The following is a 13,194-nucleotide window of genomic DNA, read 5'->3' on the forward strand; positions in this document are numbered from 1 at the left end:
CTGTCTGAATCGGTTCCCAAGAAGGACATCTGTGTTTCAAAAATGTTGCAAAGTACAAGGTCAAACCCTCTCTTGAGCGATTGCTTAATTGTTCCTTATTTGGTTTGGTTCAAATCATGCAACCATACCAAATAATACCAATAATCGGTTAATAAACAGTAATCGGCACATAAAACGATTTTGCAATCAACTTGAACGCTAAATCCTTTATGAGACCATTTGATGAATTGTTGGAATCATCATCAGAGTAATCGATTGTAAAAACATTTAACAGTGACAGTGCGAGACTAGAACGATATGTGGGAAATGTTTATAACAGACATCTCAGCGGTTGTTGGCTTCACAACAGGATGCAAAGAGGCCCACGTTAGAAAGAAGCGAACCAAGGGAGCACCTCCAACTACTTCGGTGAATCACCAAAAGTCCTGCAAGCGATTGCATCAATAAGCCCCGTGTCACATTTTTTAAATGTTTTTGGAGAGGCTTTGGTGAATGTTATCACCAAAGTGGAGGCGTCACTCTTTGGATTGTGGGGTTTTATCTTCTCTTGCAGGCGCAGGCAAGACCAAAACACCCTGTTGTGTTCGGTATCATTGGTGGTCTGGAGATCAAGACTACGGAGTGGGGGTGCGTTCACAACTGCATTGACTTGATGTGAACTGTATCAGAGCAAAGTGAATGCAACGGTACCATTCGGTGACATGCCATTTGTTACTCTAAATTATTTTAAGGTATCTATTGTTGCCATTTTGCCCCACTACAAAGTTTTCTGGATTTGTTTGATGGTGTGTGCGTGTGTGATCATGTCCAAAAAAAAAAATACATATATTAAACCGAAATTTGCTATACGGATCAAAAAAGGATTGTCTTATTTCAGAAGTGTGTTTCAAACTGGTAGACCTCACTTTAATCTGCACAACAGTAAGAAGCAGCTCGAGTTCTAAAGGATTGGTTAGCCGTGGTGCAAACTGTGTAAATACTGTAATTAGGAGCAGAAACTTCCTTGGCAGCAAAACACACCTGTTTGCATACATTTTATTTCGTGGTCTGACCACAGATGGATACAAATACATTTTGCACACGTAAATAATAGTTTTACATTTTCATCATCCATTAACATTTACACTATATATGCGTATGCATTAAAACTAATTTTAAGTAGTGAGCCCAGTGAATTATTGCAGAAACAAATATCAGTCTTGCAGTTTTTAAAAGAAAGTTGAAAAATGTCTTGGGTGATGCTGGGGTGCAAAGGATGGAGCAGGAGTTGGTGTTTTGGTACCTGACACGTGGTCCATCATGAGTGAACAGTGGGTGAGAGTGGCAGTGCAGAAGGGCACATTACACACAGACACATCGAGATGAAATAGCCGCGCTTACGTGGATTTGTCACTCAAACGGCTCCACTCGGACCTCTCGCCATATATGTGCCCTAAATGTAAAACATGGCAACGGCACTGTCACACTTTTTGTTGCACTTCGGCAATGTGGGCGCTCTTAACAAAGTTGAATTTCCAATATGGTTGGAGAGGTTGTTGTTGTCGAGCGGGTTGTTGTCATGTCCCCGCAGTGCCTGTAGTGGTGCTGTGAGGGAGTCTGCCCTGGATCTGACAAAATCCTTAGCAGCCTACCTACTGCTTAAAATTTGATCGAGTGCTTATTTTATATCCATCCGAAAATCGAGTAGCGCCGAGTTCGATGAAGATCACTATTATTGTTAATCTATCTTGGGACATCGATGCGCGAATAGCCTAGCGGATCGTATATGACATTTCGGCCGTCTATCTGGAGCGAATACCGTTCAACGGCCCGTACCAATTCAAGGTAAGCGAATCCTCGTCCTCGATTTAAGACCACAGCGTTTCGCGCGGCCTTTAGTCGGGGAGGCGACAACTACTCAAGGCCGGTGCCTGTCGAAGCTAGCGGGCCACTTCCGCTCTCTTTACTCCTTCCGATAGTTGAACATCGACCTTTTCTATCACAACGCTCAGAAGAGTTTAGATATAATTGTTAAAGTTGCCATACGTCTCATTAAAAAACGCTGCCAACCACTATTACCCTTATTTTTTGAACGGAAGCCGATCGAGGACAGGCCTTAGCTTACGTGAAACCCTTTTGTTTGAACGTGTTGGTAGTTAAATTGTAAATATGCAAAGAACTACATTTATTTAGTTAAAATATGTATCGTGCGTATGTTGCATTCACTCTATAGATTACGAATAGAGGGATCCATCGTGTTGTCGCCATTTTTAGAGGTTTCCGTTTCCTGGTTAGCTACCGCCTACTAATTCGTGTTTTTAGCTTCCTTAGCTAGCTAGCTAGCGTATGTTTTGACTTTTGTAGCAGCTGAGAGGTAAAAAAAACAACCCGAAATAAATCAAAATACGCGCAGCAGAATAGTTAACCTGCTAACAATAAAATACATATGTAGCCTTCACGTTTAGTTACGAGGCAAATAAAGTTGAAACACTGCTCATCGGACAACATGCTAATATTGACACGCTAGCTCCGTCCGACAGACATTTCTGTTATTTTTCGTTTGCAACAAACCCGCACATCCTTATTGGTTGCCTCTATAATCAATGGTATTTATTTAGCAGTAATCAATTTTTTTAACTACATTTATTTTAATACCCTAAAATTTTGTGCTATGTGCACGCTTTGGGTATCGGAGGCACAGTGGCGCCCGTAATACCAACTCGAACCCCTTAAGTCAATGATAGCGGCTAATAAGGTACATAGGTTGCGCTTATGATGAGTGACCTGAAGCTTAGTCTTTACACGAACCTTCGAATAGCATTTCTTAAAAGTGCACACAGGCCCATTAGTGTATATATGTGTGTAAATGTCCGTGTGTGTGACAATCGGACGATGATTTTTTTTTTATTATACCGGTAATTATTATTTTTAACAACAACTCAAGTGTGGATTTGCGGACAGGATTACTTATAAATGGCTAAGGCGTGTGAAGGATTATTTCTTAAACCTATTTCCACCGTTATAATGTATTTATTATATAACCATGTAGTAACTAAATAATTGTAATACTGTTTGGGCATTTATTTGATAATCCACCCGAGTCCATGTACTACTTAACTTTAAGGCCTCCCTAAGGTGACAATTCACAGCACCAGTAGAACAGTAAGGACATACTACTGTATTTGAAGAATTACAGTCTCTTACTACTATAACATGCAGCTGTCCTACTACAACTATGCCAAAGCTCCCCTACTTGTGTGAAGAAATGCCATACTGTAGTGGGGGGAAAAACCCTATTGGTATTTGCAAGAAAGACACCATCATTAATATTATTGCGTTCTAGCTATTCTAATAGTGGGCTGAATTGTTCGAGCAATGATGACAAAGAGTGTACTCGTACATTGACCTGAAGCTGGACATCAAAGATTGAGGAAATGCTCAAGCAGCTTTCAATAGGTTTTAATGTACAGTATTGAAAGCAGTGAAACATATGTTCCAGAAAGGTGTTATTATTTAAAATTTCTACATTCGTCTATGCTCTGAATATGCACATGTGATTATACATGCACATTTCAAAGTGTTAATGATGTCATTGTTGCTTTTCTCCCCCGACTTTATCCTATCAGCTGATGTTGTCAAGGACAAGAGTCACGTGATGTATGAAGGCAAACACATACATTTCTCAGAGGTGGACAATAAGCCCTTGTGCTCGTACAGCCCGAAGCTCTGCAAGCAACGCAGACTCAATGGTTACGCTTTCTGCATACGGCACGTTCTGGAAGACAAGACCGCCCCCTTCAAGCAGTGCGAATATGTGGCCAAGTATAACAGCCAGCGGTGTACCAACCCCATCCCAAAGTCAGAAGATCGCAGGTGGGTCAACTCTAGTGTTCCGAATCCGGAATTAAATTGTACTGAATGATCTAGTGCAGGCCCAGTCAATTGTGGATGAGACGTTGCAAACTCACATGCGATTAATGACAATGTAGAGAGACTTCAATTTTTTTAAAATAACATTTTCCAATCGCTTTAAATCGCAGATTTACTGCTATATTGCGGGGATTTCCTGCGATGTAGATGTACCCTGCAGTACACGTGTGTAATTAAAGGAATTCTGACTGTTGTTCCAGGTACTGCAACAGCCACCTGCAGGTACTTGGCTTCATCCCCAAGAAGGAACGCAAGAAGAAACACGATGCTTTGGAGGAGATGCGATCGCGGGCTCACTTGGAGTCAGTGGCCCTCAACATAACGGTGCCCTCTTTACCTTTAGCTTCCAACGGTCTGAACGAACTTCCACCATCGCCACCCTGTACGCGCCTGCTCGCACTTCCCGATGGGGAATTCCTGGATCCGTTTACCTTCTACGAGGACGACACAGATGGGGAGGAGATGGGTCCTCCTCGGAAAAGCAATGCCATCAAGAAGAAATTGCAGAGTCGGCTGGTGCTGAACCAGAAAATCTGCCAGGACGCGGACCGTTTCCAGACCCCTTCTGAGCACTTTAGCCCCTCCCTCGTCCCCCGCGTCCACCCACCGTCGCCGCTCAACACTCACCCCGCACGGCAGCAATCAGGTCTTGTCCAGCCGCCCTCTCAGCAGGGTCTATTATGCAATCCAGCACCACCTCAGACGGTCAACTTCATGCCTCCTGGGATCGCCGTCAATGCATCAGCCAGTCCCGCGCAGCCGCCGGGGCCGTCGCTCAGCAGGAAAACACCTTTTGCTTCCAATCACATGGTGGTCATGCGACCTGCCTCCTACTCACCGCCACCCCACTGCCTGGCCAGGTTGCAGCATCTGGTCCAGCTCTGTGCCAAGAGACACCGGGAATATGGAGACCTGTTTCCTCATTTAGGTGCTTCGCTCATATTCATTTACCACCAAATGTTAAGATGCGCGACTATATTTGGCCGTTGGGTGAAACTGCAGGGCGATTCTAAAGTGTACAATAACCTTTAAAAGTCCAGATTTATTTGGTTAGATGACGCATCTGACAATTGGGCCACTGCGTTGAATTGAAGAAATACTGAATTTAAAGAGATTAAAAGATTTTAGCGAGATGGGACGGATTGGCCTTTTTCTGACAGATTTTCTTGCAGGCCTGGACTGGTCGGAGGACAGCGCTGATAATGACGATGAGGATGAAGAAGTCGAAGCAGAGAGATTTGTTCCTGGCCTGAGCACTTGGAGACCGCACAACGGGTCGGTAACTCACCGTCAACGCTCGACACACGAACCCACCTGACTTTTTTTTCACGGCAGCGACGGTCTCATCCTGAAACAGGTTGGAGGATGACGCCGGTTCCTCGCGGAGAACGCGACTGCTGAGGCTTTGCGCGTACCTGGAGCAAAAGTACAAGCACATGTGCAGGCAGGAAAGGGCGAGTATCCGCCAGAAGAGGTACCGCTACGCCTTCCGCAAAGCCTTGGTGCACGCCGCCACAAAGAACCCAGACTGCGCCGGGCAGCTCATCCAGGAATTACGTGGTTCCTTTCAAAGCCCTTCAAGGTAAGTCTCAAAGGCCCACTCTTAAAAACTTAAAAACTTGAATTTTCAACCAATTAAACAGATTTCTTTTCTACTTACTTAGTGCCGGATCGGAACTTCATCACGGCGGGGCACCTGCGGGACAGCAGAAAACAGACGCGGGGACATGTACAGGCAGCACAAAAGGCCAGGCCTGTGACAACAAAGCGTTGCCCTTCACCAAACACTGTTTTCAGCGTATCTTTTTGAACATGTCAAACCTGATTTACCACAATCCCAAAAATGAGCGCTAAACGGAATGTTCACTCTAACAGATTGCGGGGGCATTGCTGGGGGGGGGGTATTGGTAACAGGTGAGATCACTGTACTTAACTCATTCACTGCCATTGACGTCTATAGCCGTCAATGGCAGTCAAGTCAAGTCAACAGTATTTCTCGAGCACTTTCAAACAGCCATCGCTGCATACAAAGTGCTGTACATGGAGCGATTTAACATACACAATAAACAGTAAGACGAATCGGTAATAAAGGCGGTAGAAAGCACCAAGCAGTAAAATCAAGAGCAAATCTAAGTCATGCCGAGTCGAACGCCAAAGAATACAAGTGAGTTTTGAGGAGGGCTTTAAAGATGGGCAGCGAGGAGGCTTGCCGAATGTTCAGTGGGAGGTCATTCCAGAGAGAGGGACCGGTAACAGAAAAGGCTCGATCCCATCCGAGTCTCCTTTCGTAAATGCGGCCCAGTCGCTGGGATTTAGGTCCTCCCTTGGGTCACAAATGCAGTTTCATCAAGTTCAGCTGCACATTCTATGCCGTTAGTCTTCTCACCGCAAGCTCTCCACCCGGGGCTTCTTTTTCTTCCTTAATTGTTTGATGAAGACATTCTGTTGAACCGCTCCCAGCAGCTGTTTGCAAGCTGCACCGCCAAGTTCGCAGATGGTCAGCAGTGCTCCATTCCCGTGTTCGATATCACGCATCAGACACCACTCTGTGAAGAGCATGCCAAAAAGATGGTGCGTTTGATGTTTAAATATCGTCTTCGCCCCAAATGGTGACGGCATCCTACTTACCGTCGGGTTTCCTGTACGTTCCATGCAGGATAACTTCCTCCGCGGCGATGGCAATCGGCGAGTGCACCACCACCAACACCAACACCACCACCACCACCACCAGCAACAGCACCAGCGTAAGCCGCGCAAAAAGACCAAACCGCCGGCACTCACCAAAAAACACAAGAAGAAGAGGAGAGTGCCGCGGCGGCCTCAGAAACCCGTTCCTCCCGCCTTGCCTCAGGGGTACTTGGGAATGCCGACTATGAACCTCGCTCTGTCCTCCCAGGCCAGCATCAGGTCTGCGTGAGCCGAAAACATCCCCACTCTGCGGTTCACATTGGTTTGTAACACTTGTCATCTTTTCTTTTGTTTTTGACAGGAGTCCCTCGACTCCCGAACTGAGCACAGACGAACTTCCTGACGACATCACCAACGAAATGGAAGACATTCCAAATGACCTCGAGTTGAACCAGGAGGATTTTTCGGATGTTCTGCCGAGACTACCTGACGATCTTCAGGATTTTGACTTGTTTGAAGGTGCCCTGACACGTTTCGTCTTAACGTAGACAATGAAAACATTTTTTTTTTGAAAGTGTGAGAGACACCAAACGTGAAGTGGAAAACATTTTCAACGAGAGCGTAAGCACTCACGTAAATATGTTTTCCACTCAAGATGACCAACAAGGCCTTGTTGCAGTACGTGCCACCACATGACAATTTCTAGGCGGCACACAGAAAAAAAATAAAATTAAAAAAATAAGAAAACCACACGGCGGCCCGGTAGTCCAGTGGTTAGCACGTCGGCTTCACAGTGCAGAGGTACCGGGTTCGATTCCAGCTCCGGCCTCCCTGTGTGGAGTTTGCATGTTCTCCCCCGGCCTGCGTGGGTTTTCTCCGGGTGCTCCGGTTTCCTCCCACATTCCGAAAACATGCGTGGCAGGCTGATTGAACACTCTAAATTGTCCCTCGGTGTGAGTGTGAGCGTGGATGGTTGTTCGTTTCTGTGTGCCCTGCGATTGGCTGGCAACCAATTCAGGGTTGTCCCCCGCCTGCTGCCCGAAGACAGCTGGGATAGGCTCCAGCACCCCCCGCGACCCTAGTGAGGATCAAGCGGTACGGAAGATAAATGAAAATGAAATGAAGAAAACCACACCTCCCAGACAGCCACGTGCTAATAACTGAAATAGATTTTAATGAAGACATTTGAAATCAACTCTTAAGGTTCACGTATGAAATGAACTGCCAAAGAACATTTTCGCTAAAAGTATAGCTCATTTTAGTTTTGTCACCGTAAAATGTAGTTTCAGTTAGTTTCCGTTCCTACCGACCGCTGTCAGGCTGCCGAATAAAAATTAATTAATTACTTAATTAATTGATTAAATGTTGTGAAAAACAATTGTAAATAGCACCGCAACCTTATCCATATTTGTATTTATATTGCACTTAGTTGATCGGTGTTTGTCGTTTTTCTTCTTTCTTCTCTCTACCCGCAATCTTGCTGCTGTAGACGGTAAATTTCCCCAGTGCGGGACAAATAAAGGAGATCTTAATCTGAATCTTAACTGGAATAAGCTTGTCGCGCAGGCAAGAACGGCGAGTTGCTGCCCACCACGGAAGAGGCCGAGGAGCTGGTGCGCACCCTGCAAGCCTTGGGGTCCTACCCGGACTCGCTCGTGTGCCTGACCTCCATCGGAGACCTGGCCCCGTCAGAGGGAGTGGACCACCGAGCCTTGACCGTCTTTCCCGGTGCAGTCCAGCCGGGGGCCATGGGGGACATCCTCCACAGTCGCTTCCCGACGGAGAACTTTCCTAGCCTGGAGCTGGAGGACAACATCCTGCAGTCCGCCGCGGGCCACTTCCCCCCCTCCCCGCCATCTCAACCCACGGACCTGCCCCAAACGTCATCTGCCAATTCGGTGCACCCCCCGAGCGGCGCCCTGCTCACTCAGCCCCCCGAGCGGACGTTCGCCCGCTCGCGGCCCCCCGCCCACATTCTGGCCAAATCTGATGGAGCGGTGACGTCGTCTCCCCAAGGCGGCTGCTTTAGCGGCGAGCACGTGGCATCGCCGTACAGCGACCAAATCCCCTCGCCTCACGCCGGCCCCTTCCAGACAGACGCCCCCCTCCTGCTGGAACCCCCCCGCTCATCTTGGAACAATCTTCCCCTGCCCCTCGCCGACCCGGCGCAGTTCGGGAATCTCATGGCGTCGGAAAGTCATCTCATCTCCACGTCGCTGTCCACCCCGCCGGCCGGCAGCCACTCCGTCAACTCTGTGACGCTGCAGCCTCTGGCCGCGCTCTCGGCCCTGCCTCATAGCGGCCTGACGGGCTTGACCGCACCCCCGGCGCCCCCTTCTTCGTCCCCGCATGACCCCCTGACCTCCTTGCAGCCCAAGCAGCAGCTCCCGCAGTTTAGCGCCGCCTTCGGTCACCAGTTGGCCTCACACAGCGGCATCCCCAACGACCTGCAGCCCAGCCACAGCTCCACCGCGCCACCCGCCGGCTTCTCCATAGTTAGTGCCACCACTGCAAGTGCCAACAGCGCCTCCGCCCCTTTCACGCAGAGTAACTGAGCGCGGGTGACAACGGAAAGCCGTCATTTATACGACATCCTTCATATCGGGCTCCGGGTCCACGTTGGCTATCGAATCGCTTTGAAAAATCGACTTTGTTAACATCTAGTTCTTAACAAGTCCTACTAGTGTTGGTATAATCGATGTCAAACTAATGCGCAGTTTTGCCTGACTGGGAACAACATCTAGTCGTGCTACTAGTGAGGACAAAGCGCATACGTGGGCCTGAAGTTTGGATATCGAGGATATTGAATAAATGCCGGGACCGTAGGAAAGGAAGAATTTGTTTTGAATCGGTGACGGCACACCTTGAACCTTCGACTCAAATGCGGTAACGGTGCACACGTTTGATCATGAATTTGCACAATGCCAAAGGGGTCTCGTAGAAGACGTTGACAGTACTGCCCTGACTTACACGTGCACCAACTTTTCCAAGCCAACTCGGCACCCTGCGTCTCACTCGCAGTTTTAGATCCATATGGCGAGCCGTTCACATTTAGCAAGCTAGTTAACACCGAGTCCCATGTCAGCTCGTGCCGTTTTGCCCGACTCGTGACACGGGAGTTGTCCTACTAATGAGAACATAGCGCTTACTAGTAAGTACACGCTCCTTAAAATGAAAGGCTATCTATTAACTCATTCAGTACCAGCCAATTCTGGACCAAGTCTGAAAAGACGTTTAAAAACGTCTTTGGGAGTGAATGAGTAAAATGTTTGAACAGCTTTACTGCAAAAAAAAAAAACATTTGAGAATTCATTGGAAAAACGGGACTCGTATGCTCCCCTTCCCGATGAGTAAAACAATTCGGCGCACTTGTAGGAGATTGAATCAAGGCTCAAACAAGCTTCAAGCAAAACACTTGAGCTGCATTTATCAAAGATCACTGAGAAATGCACGCCGCGAAATAATCCCAAGTCACGTCAATTAACTTAAAAGACAAAAGAGTGTGCTAAGTACCTGGACCTTTCAGCCATCGGAGCATCTCTTTCGCTGCCATTGATGGGGAGACTTGTCAATGATGTTTAGATGGGGGGCTGCTCCACTGTGAATGTCAAGCTTGGAAACAACATTACTGACACACAACCAGCAGTGGATGGCAGCATTAGTAAAAAAAAAAAAAAAAACAAACAAAAATACTAGTGCCGCTTTTGGGTTATTAGTACGACCGTAAACTGGATCTCAATGATAGCGAATTAATGCTCAAATGGCTGGAAATGTACAGTCATACCTCGGTTTTCGACCATAATCCGTTCCAGAAGGCTGTTCGAAAACCGAAACCACACTCTTTAAAAAAAAAAAAAATCTTTATTGAACATGTCTGATCACAATGGAACGCTACCCGAGCAAGCGTCACTTCCTTGTGTAAGGAAGGCGAGAAGTGTCAAGTGATGCATTCAAGTGTGCTCAGTTTGTTAGAGAACCGAAATTTGGTCGTCATCCGAGGCATAAAAAAAACTCAAATATTTGGTCAAAAAACAATTTGGTCGAGAACAGAGGCGTTCGAAAATCGAAAGTGTACTCGTATATGGTTCTGGATGGTTGGATATCGAGTCAATTGAGTTACCAATTAAGATCGAGAATCAGAGTGCTGCACGATGTGGGATTTGGTGCGCTGGTTTGATGCCTTGAGATTTTTTCAGCCAGTGGTCTGGGATTGGTACCAGACAAGCTGACAAATGACACCATATAGTGTCACGGTGCGCGCAGTTGACAGTCGCCGCATCCTCTCAAACGTTTTCCCCCTTTCATTCCTGACCAAGTCTCTTCGCACTGTTTGCTCAGATGGCCGTTGCATCGTTTTAATTTCTCACCTGTTTCATACACTGCTTGTTTAAAAAAAAAAAAACTAAACAAAAAAAACACACACACACACGCGCTCCTGACTTAGACACGGTCACCCAAATACTTTTAAAGCCGTTTTTTTTTAAAAAAAATATTGTGTGTTTGCTGTACATGTGCTCATTTTAATCGGTTGGCGCAGATTTCTCGTATAAATCTCCGAACCTCATTCACTGTTGGTTGTGCAACCCGGTTCACAAAAGGTAACTAAATACCGAAGCAATAAACGCATCGACGTCAATGTTTGGCATCACCGCACGGAAGGATATTCTCGAGTGGCTCCATGTAGCTTCGCCTGGCGAGTTCTAGCGGGATGAATGGTCGCGATTATCCAGGGACTTCTTTTTCTACTTTCCAAGGTGCTGACTGCTCCTTTTGCTCTCTGCTTAACTTTTAAGGTCTAAGTGAACATTCGGGGGTGTCCAGACTACGGCCAGCCATATATTTTTTAGCTGCCCGTAGCGTGTACTAAAAAAAACAAAAACAAAACATTAGAACATTAGGTAACAAGTCCAGAAAATGGATTGGCAGCTAGAACTTTGAGGTATGCAAAGAGATTATTAGAGAAACTACCAAGACCTCAAATAGTAACAAAATTGATTTTTTATAACTTCCTGATGGAAGAAAGATCATGTTAGTTTTGGTTCTGAATACGGAAATGCGATTCAGATGCCGTTCGATCCATGGGCGGATCTATTCCGGTGGGATTACGGTGCCGTGACATCCTAAAATGCTGAACATTCTAAACTATTTGCCTTTTAACACAAAGTCGTGAGTTTTTCCAATATAAACGCAAAACTTTAAAATAGTTTGATATATATGTATTTTATTTAACCTAAAGAATTACAAAGTTAGCCTCAGAGGACAAGTTGGACACCCCTTACTCGTACATCCGCATTGAAAGTTGCCATTTGTCTCTCACCAGGCAGGTATCGCACGATTCTAATAGTTGACGTGTTCTGAATTTAGAAGGACACGTCAAGATTTTTTTTTCTCGGGTAAATCATCTGGATTTTAAATGAACGAAAATGACAGCAGGGCAAAACGCTGGCCTCGGATGCATACGTGAGGGATTGTGTATCGGATGTATAGCGTGACGGGCTGTATTCTGGGGGTTTAACGGTGAATTACCGAGTAGCAAATGGGCAGAAAGAGTCACTTGCGACGTGTTCAGTGGAACGTGTAGAGTGTAGAACAAGTCTCTTGTTTTTTTTTTTTCAAGGTGATCAAACGGGTCGTAAAGCTCTCTGGGCCATCGGATGAATCTGTCTGTTTGCTGTGTACGTTGTCATGTTATGTAGTTTGGAACTGTTCTGCGGAAGAATGTTGTCATAAGAAAATCAAAACCCCGGGAGCGATTGCAGATATGAAGTGCATATGAAAAGGTATTGAAAGAGGAATATATTCATCTTCCATTTATTTCGTGAACGGACGATGGTAGTTCGAGGTGGATTTGCACAGAAGTGAAAAGGATTTAAGCCTGCCGGGTTAAGTTACTGCATGTCCTGATTTTTTTTTCTTTTAATTTCCATTTCATTTGCTCGTGAGCAACTTCCCGCGCTCATCGCCAGTTTCTAGCTGTGAGAAGGCAGAGTTCCCTCTCCTTTCCAAAGAGAACACACATCATTGTAGCTCCACCACAGACGCCTGCAGTGTTATTAAATTAATTGGGGGGGGGGGGGGGGTCCATCTATATACGGTATGCTATTGGATTGTTTCTTTGCCAGCAAATCACGGTAATACTGCTGTATCCACATTTAGAGCATGAGTAGTCGCTGCGCCCCACTCTTCCGATGTGATGTAGAACAAAACGAACAGGGCTCGTAGGCACGTTAACTGCTTGTTGTATTAAGAGATGGCTGACAAATTCCATATCCATTGAATGTAACCGTTTTATGGTTTTTGAAAGCGAGGGCGAGCTCAAATCTAGTCACCTTTTGTTAACGGTCCTTTGTTTATTTGTCCAAGGTATTTTTTTGGATACAAAAGGTTTACATTTTTATGTCTATTTTTCTTGTGTACAAGTTATGTAATTATGTGTACAAACACTGTATGTAATATCTGTATATAGTGTGACAAATTTGATCTTTTGTTTTTGGATGTATAAATAAAACTTGCTGTGAGGTATTTGATGACACAAAGACGCATCTGTTTTTTTTTCCCCACCCACTTTCCCCCTTGTGCTGTACAAAATCGAATTTATATATACACGGGGCAAAGGAGAAGCGCTCACTGACAGACTTTATACATGTTTGTGAAAAG

General features: G+C 45.8%; 1 protein-coding gene across 2 annotated transcripts; it reads left to right on the forward strand.

The window, feature by feature from the left end:
- The first annotated feature begins 1,310 nt into the window (after window positions 1–1,310).
- Window positions 1,311–10,955, forward strand: LOC127611240 (INO80 complex subunit D). 2 transcript variants are annotated; one of them, XM_052081645.1, is made up of 10 exons: window positions 1,311–1,824; window positions 3,606–3,852; window positions 4,110–4,837; window positions 5,082–5,184; window positions 5,267–5,491; window positions 5,574–5,707; window positions 6,347–6,480; window positions 6,566–6,816; window positions 6,899–7,056; window positions 8,104–10,955. In XM_052081645.1, exons 2-10 carry the CDS (start codon window positions 3,635–3,637, stop codon window positions 9,090–9,092), a joined length of 2,940 nt encoding a protein of 979 aa, XP_051937605.1. In that variant the 5' UTR covers window positions 1,311–1,824; window positions 3,606–3,634; the 3' UTR covers window positions 9,093–10,955. The 2 variants fall into 2 exon arrangements, with proteins under 2 accessions (XP_051937605.1, XP_051937606.1); XM_052081646.1 differs by lacking the exon at window positions 1,311–1,824 and adding an exon at window positions 1,902–2,353.
- Window positions 10,956–13,194: the final 2,239 nt, after the last annotated feature.

Source organism: Hippocampus zosterae, chromosome 12 (genome assembly GCF_025434085.1).
Source record: "Hippocampus zosterae strain Florida chromosome 12, ASM2543408v3, whole genome shotgun sequence".
Taxonomy (NCBI): Eukaryota; Metazoa; Chordata; class Actinopteri; order Syngnathiformes; family Syngnathidae; genus Hippocampus; species Hippocampus zosterae.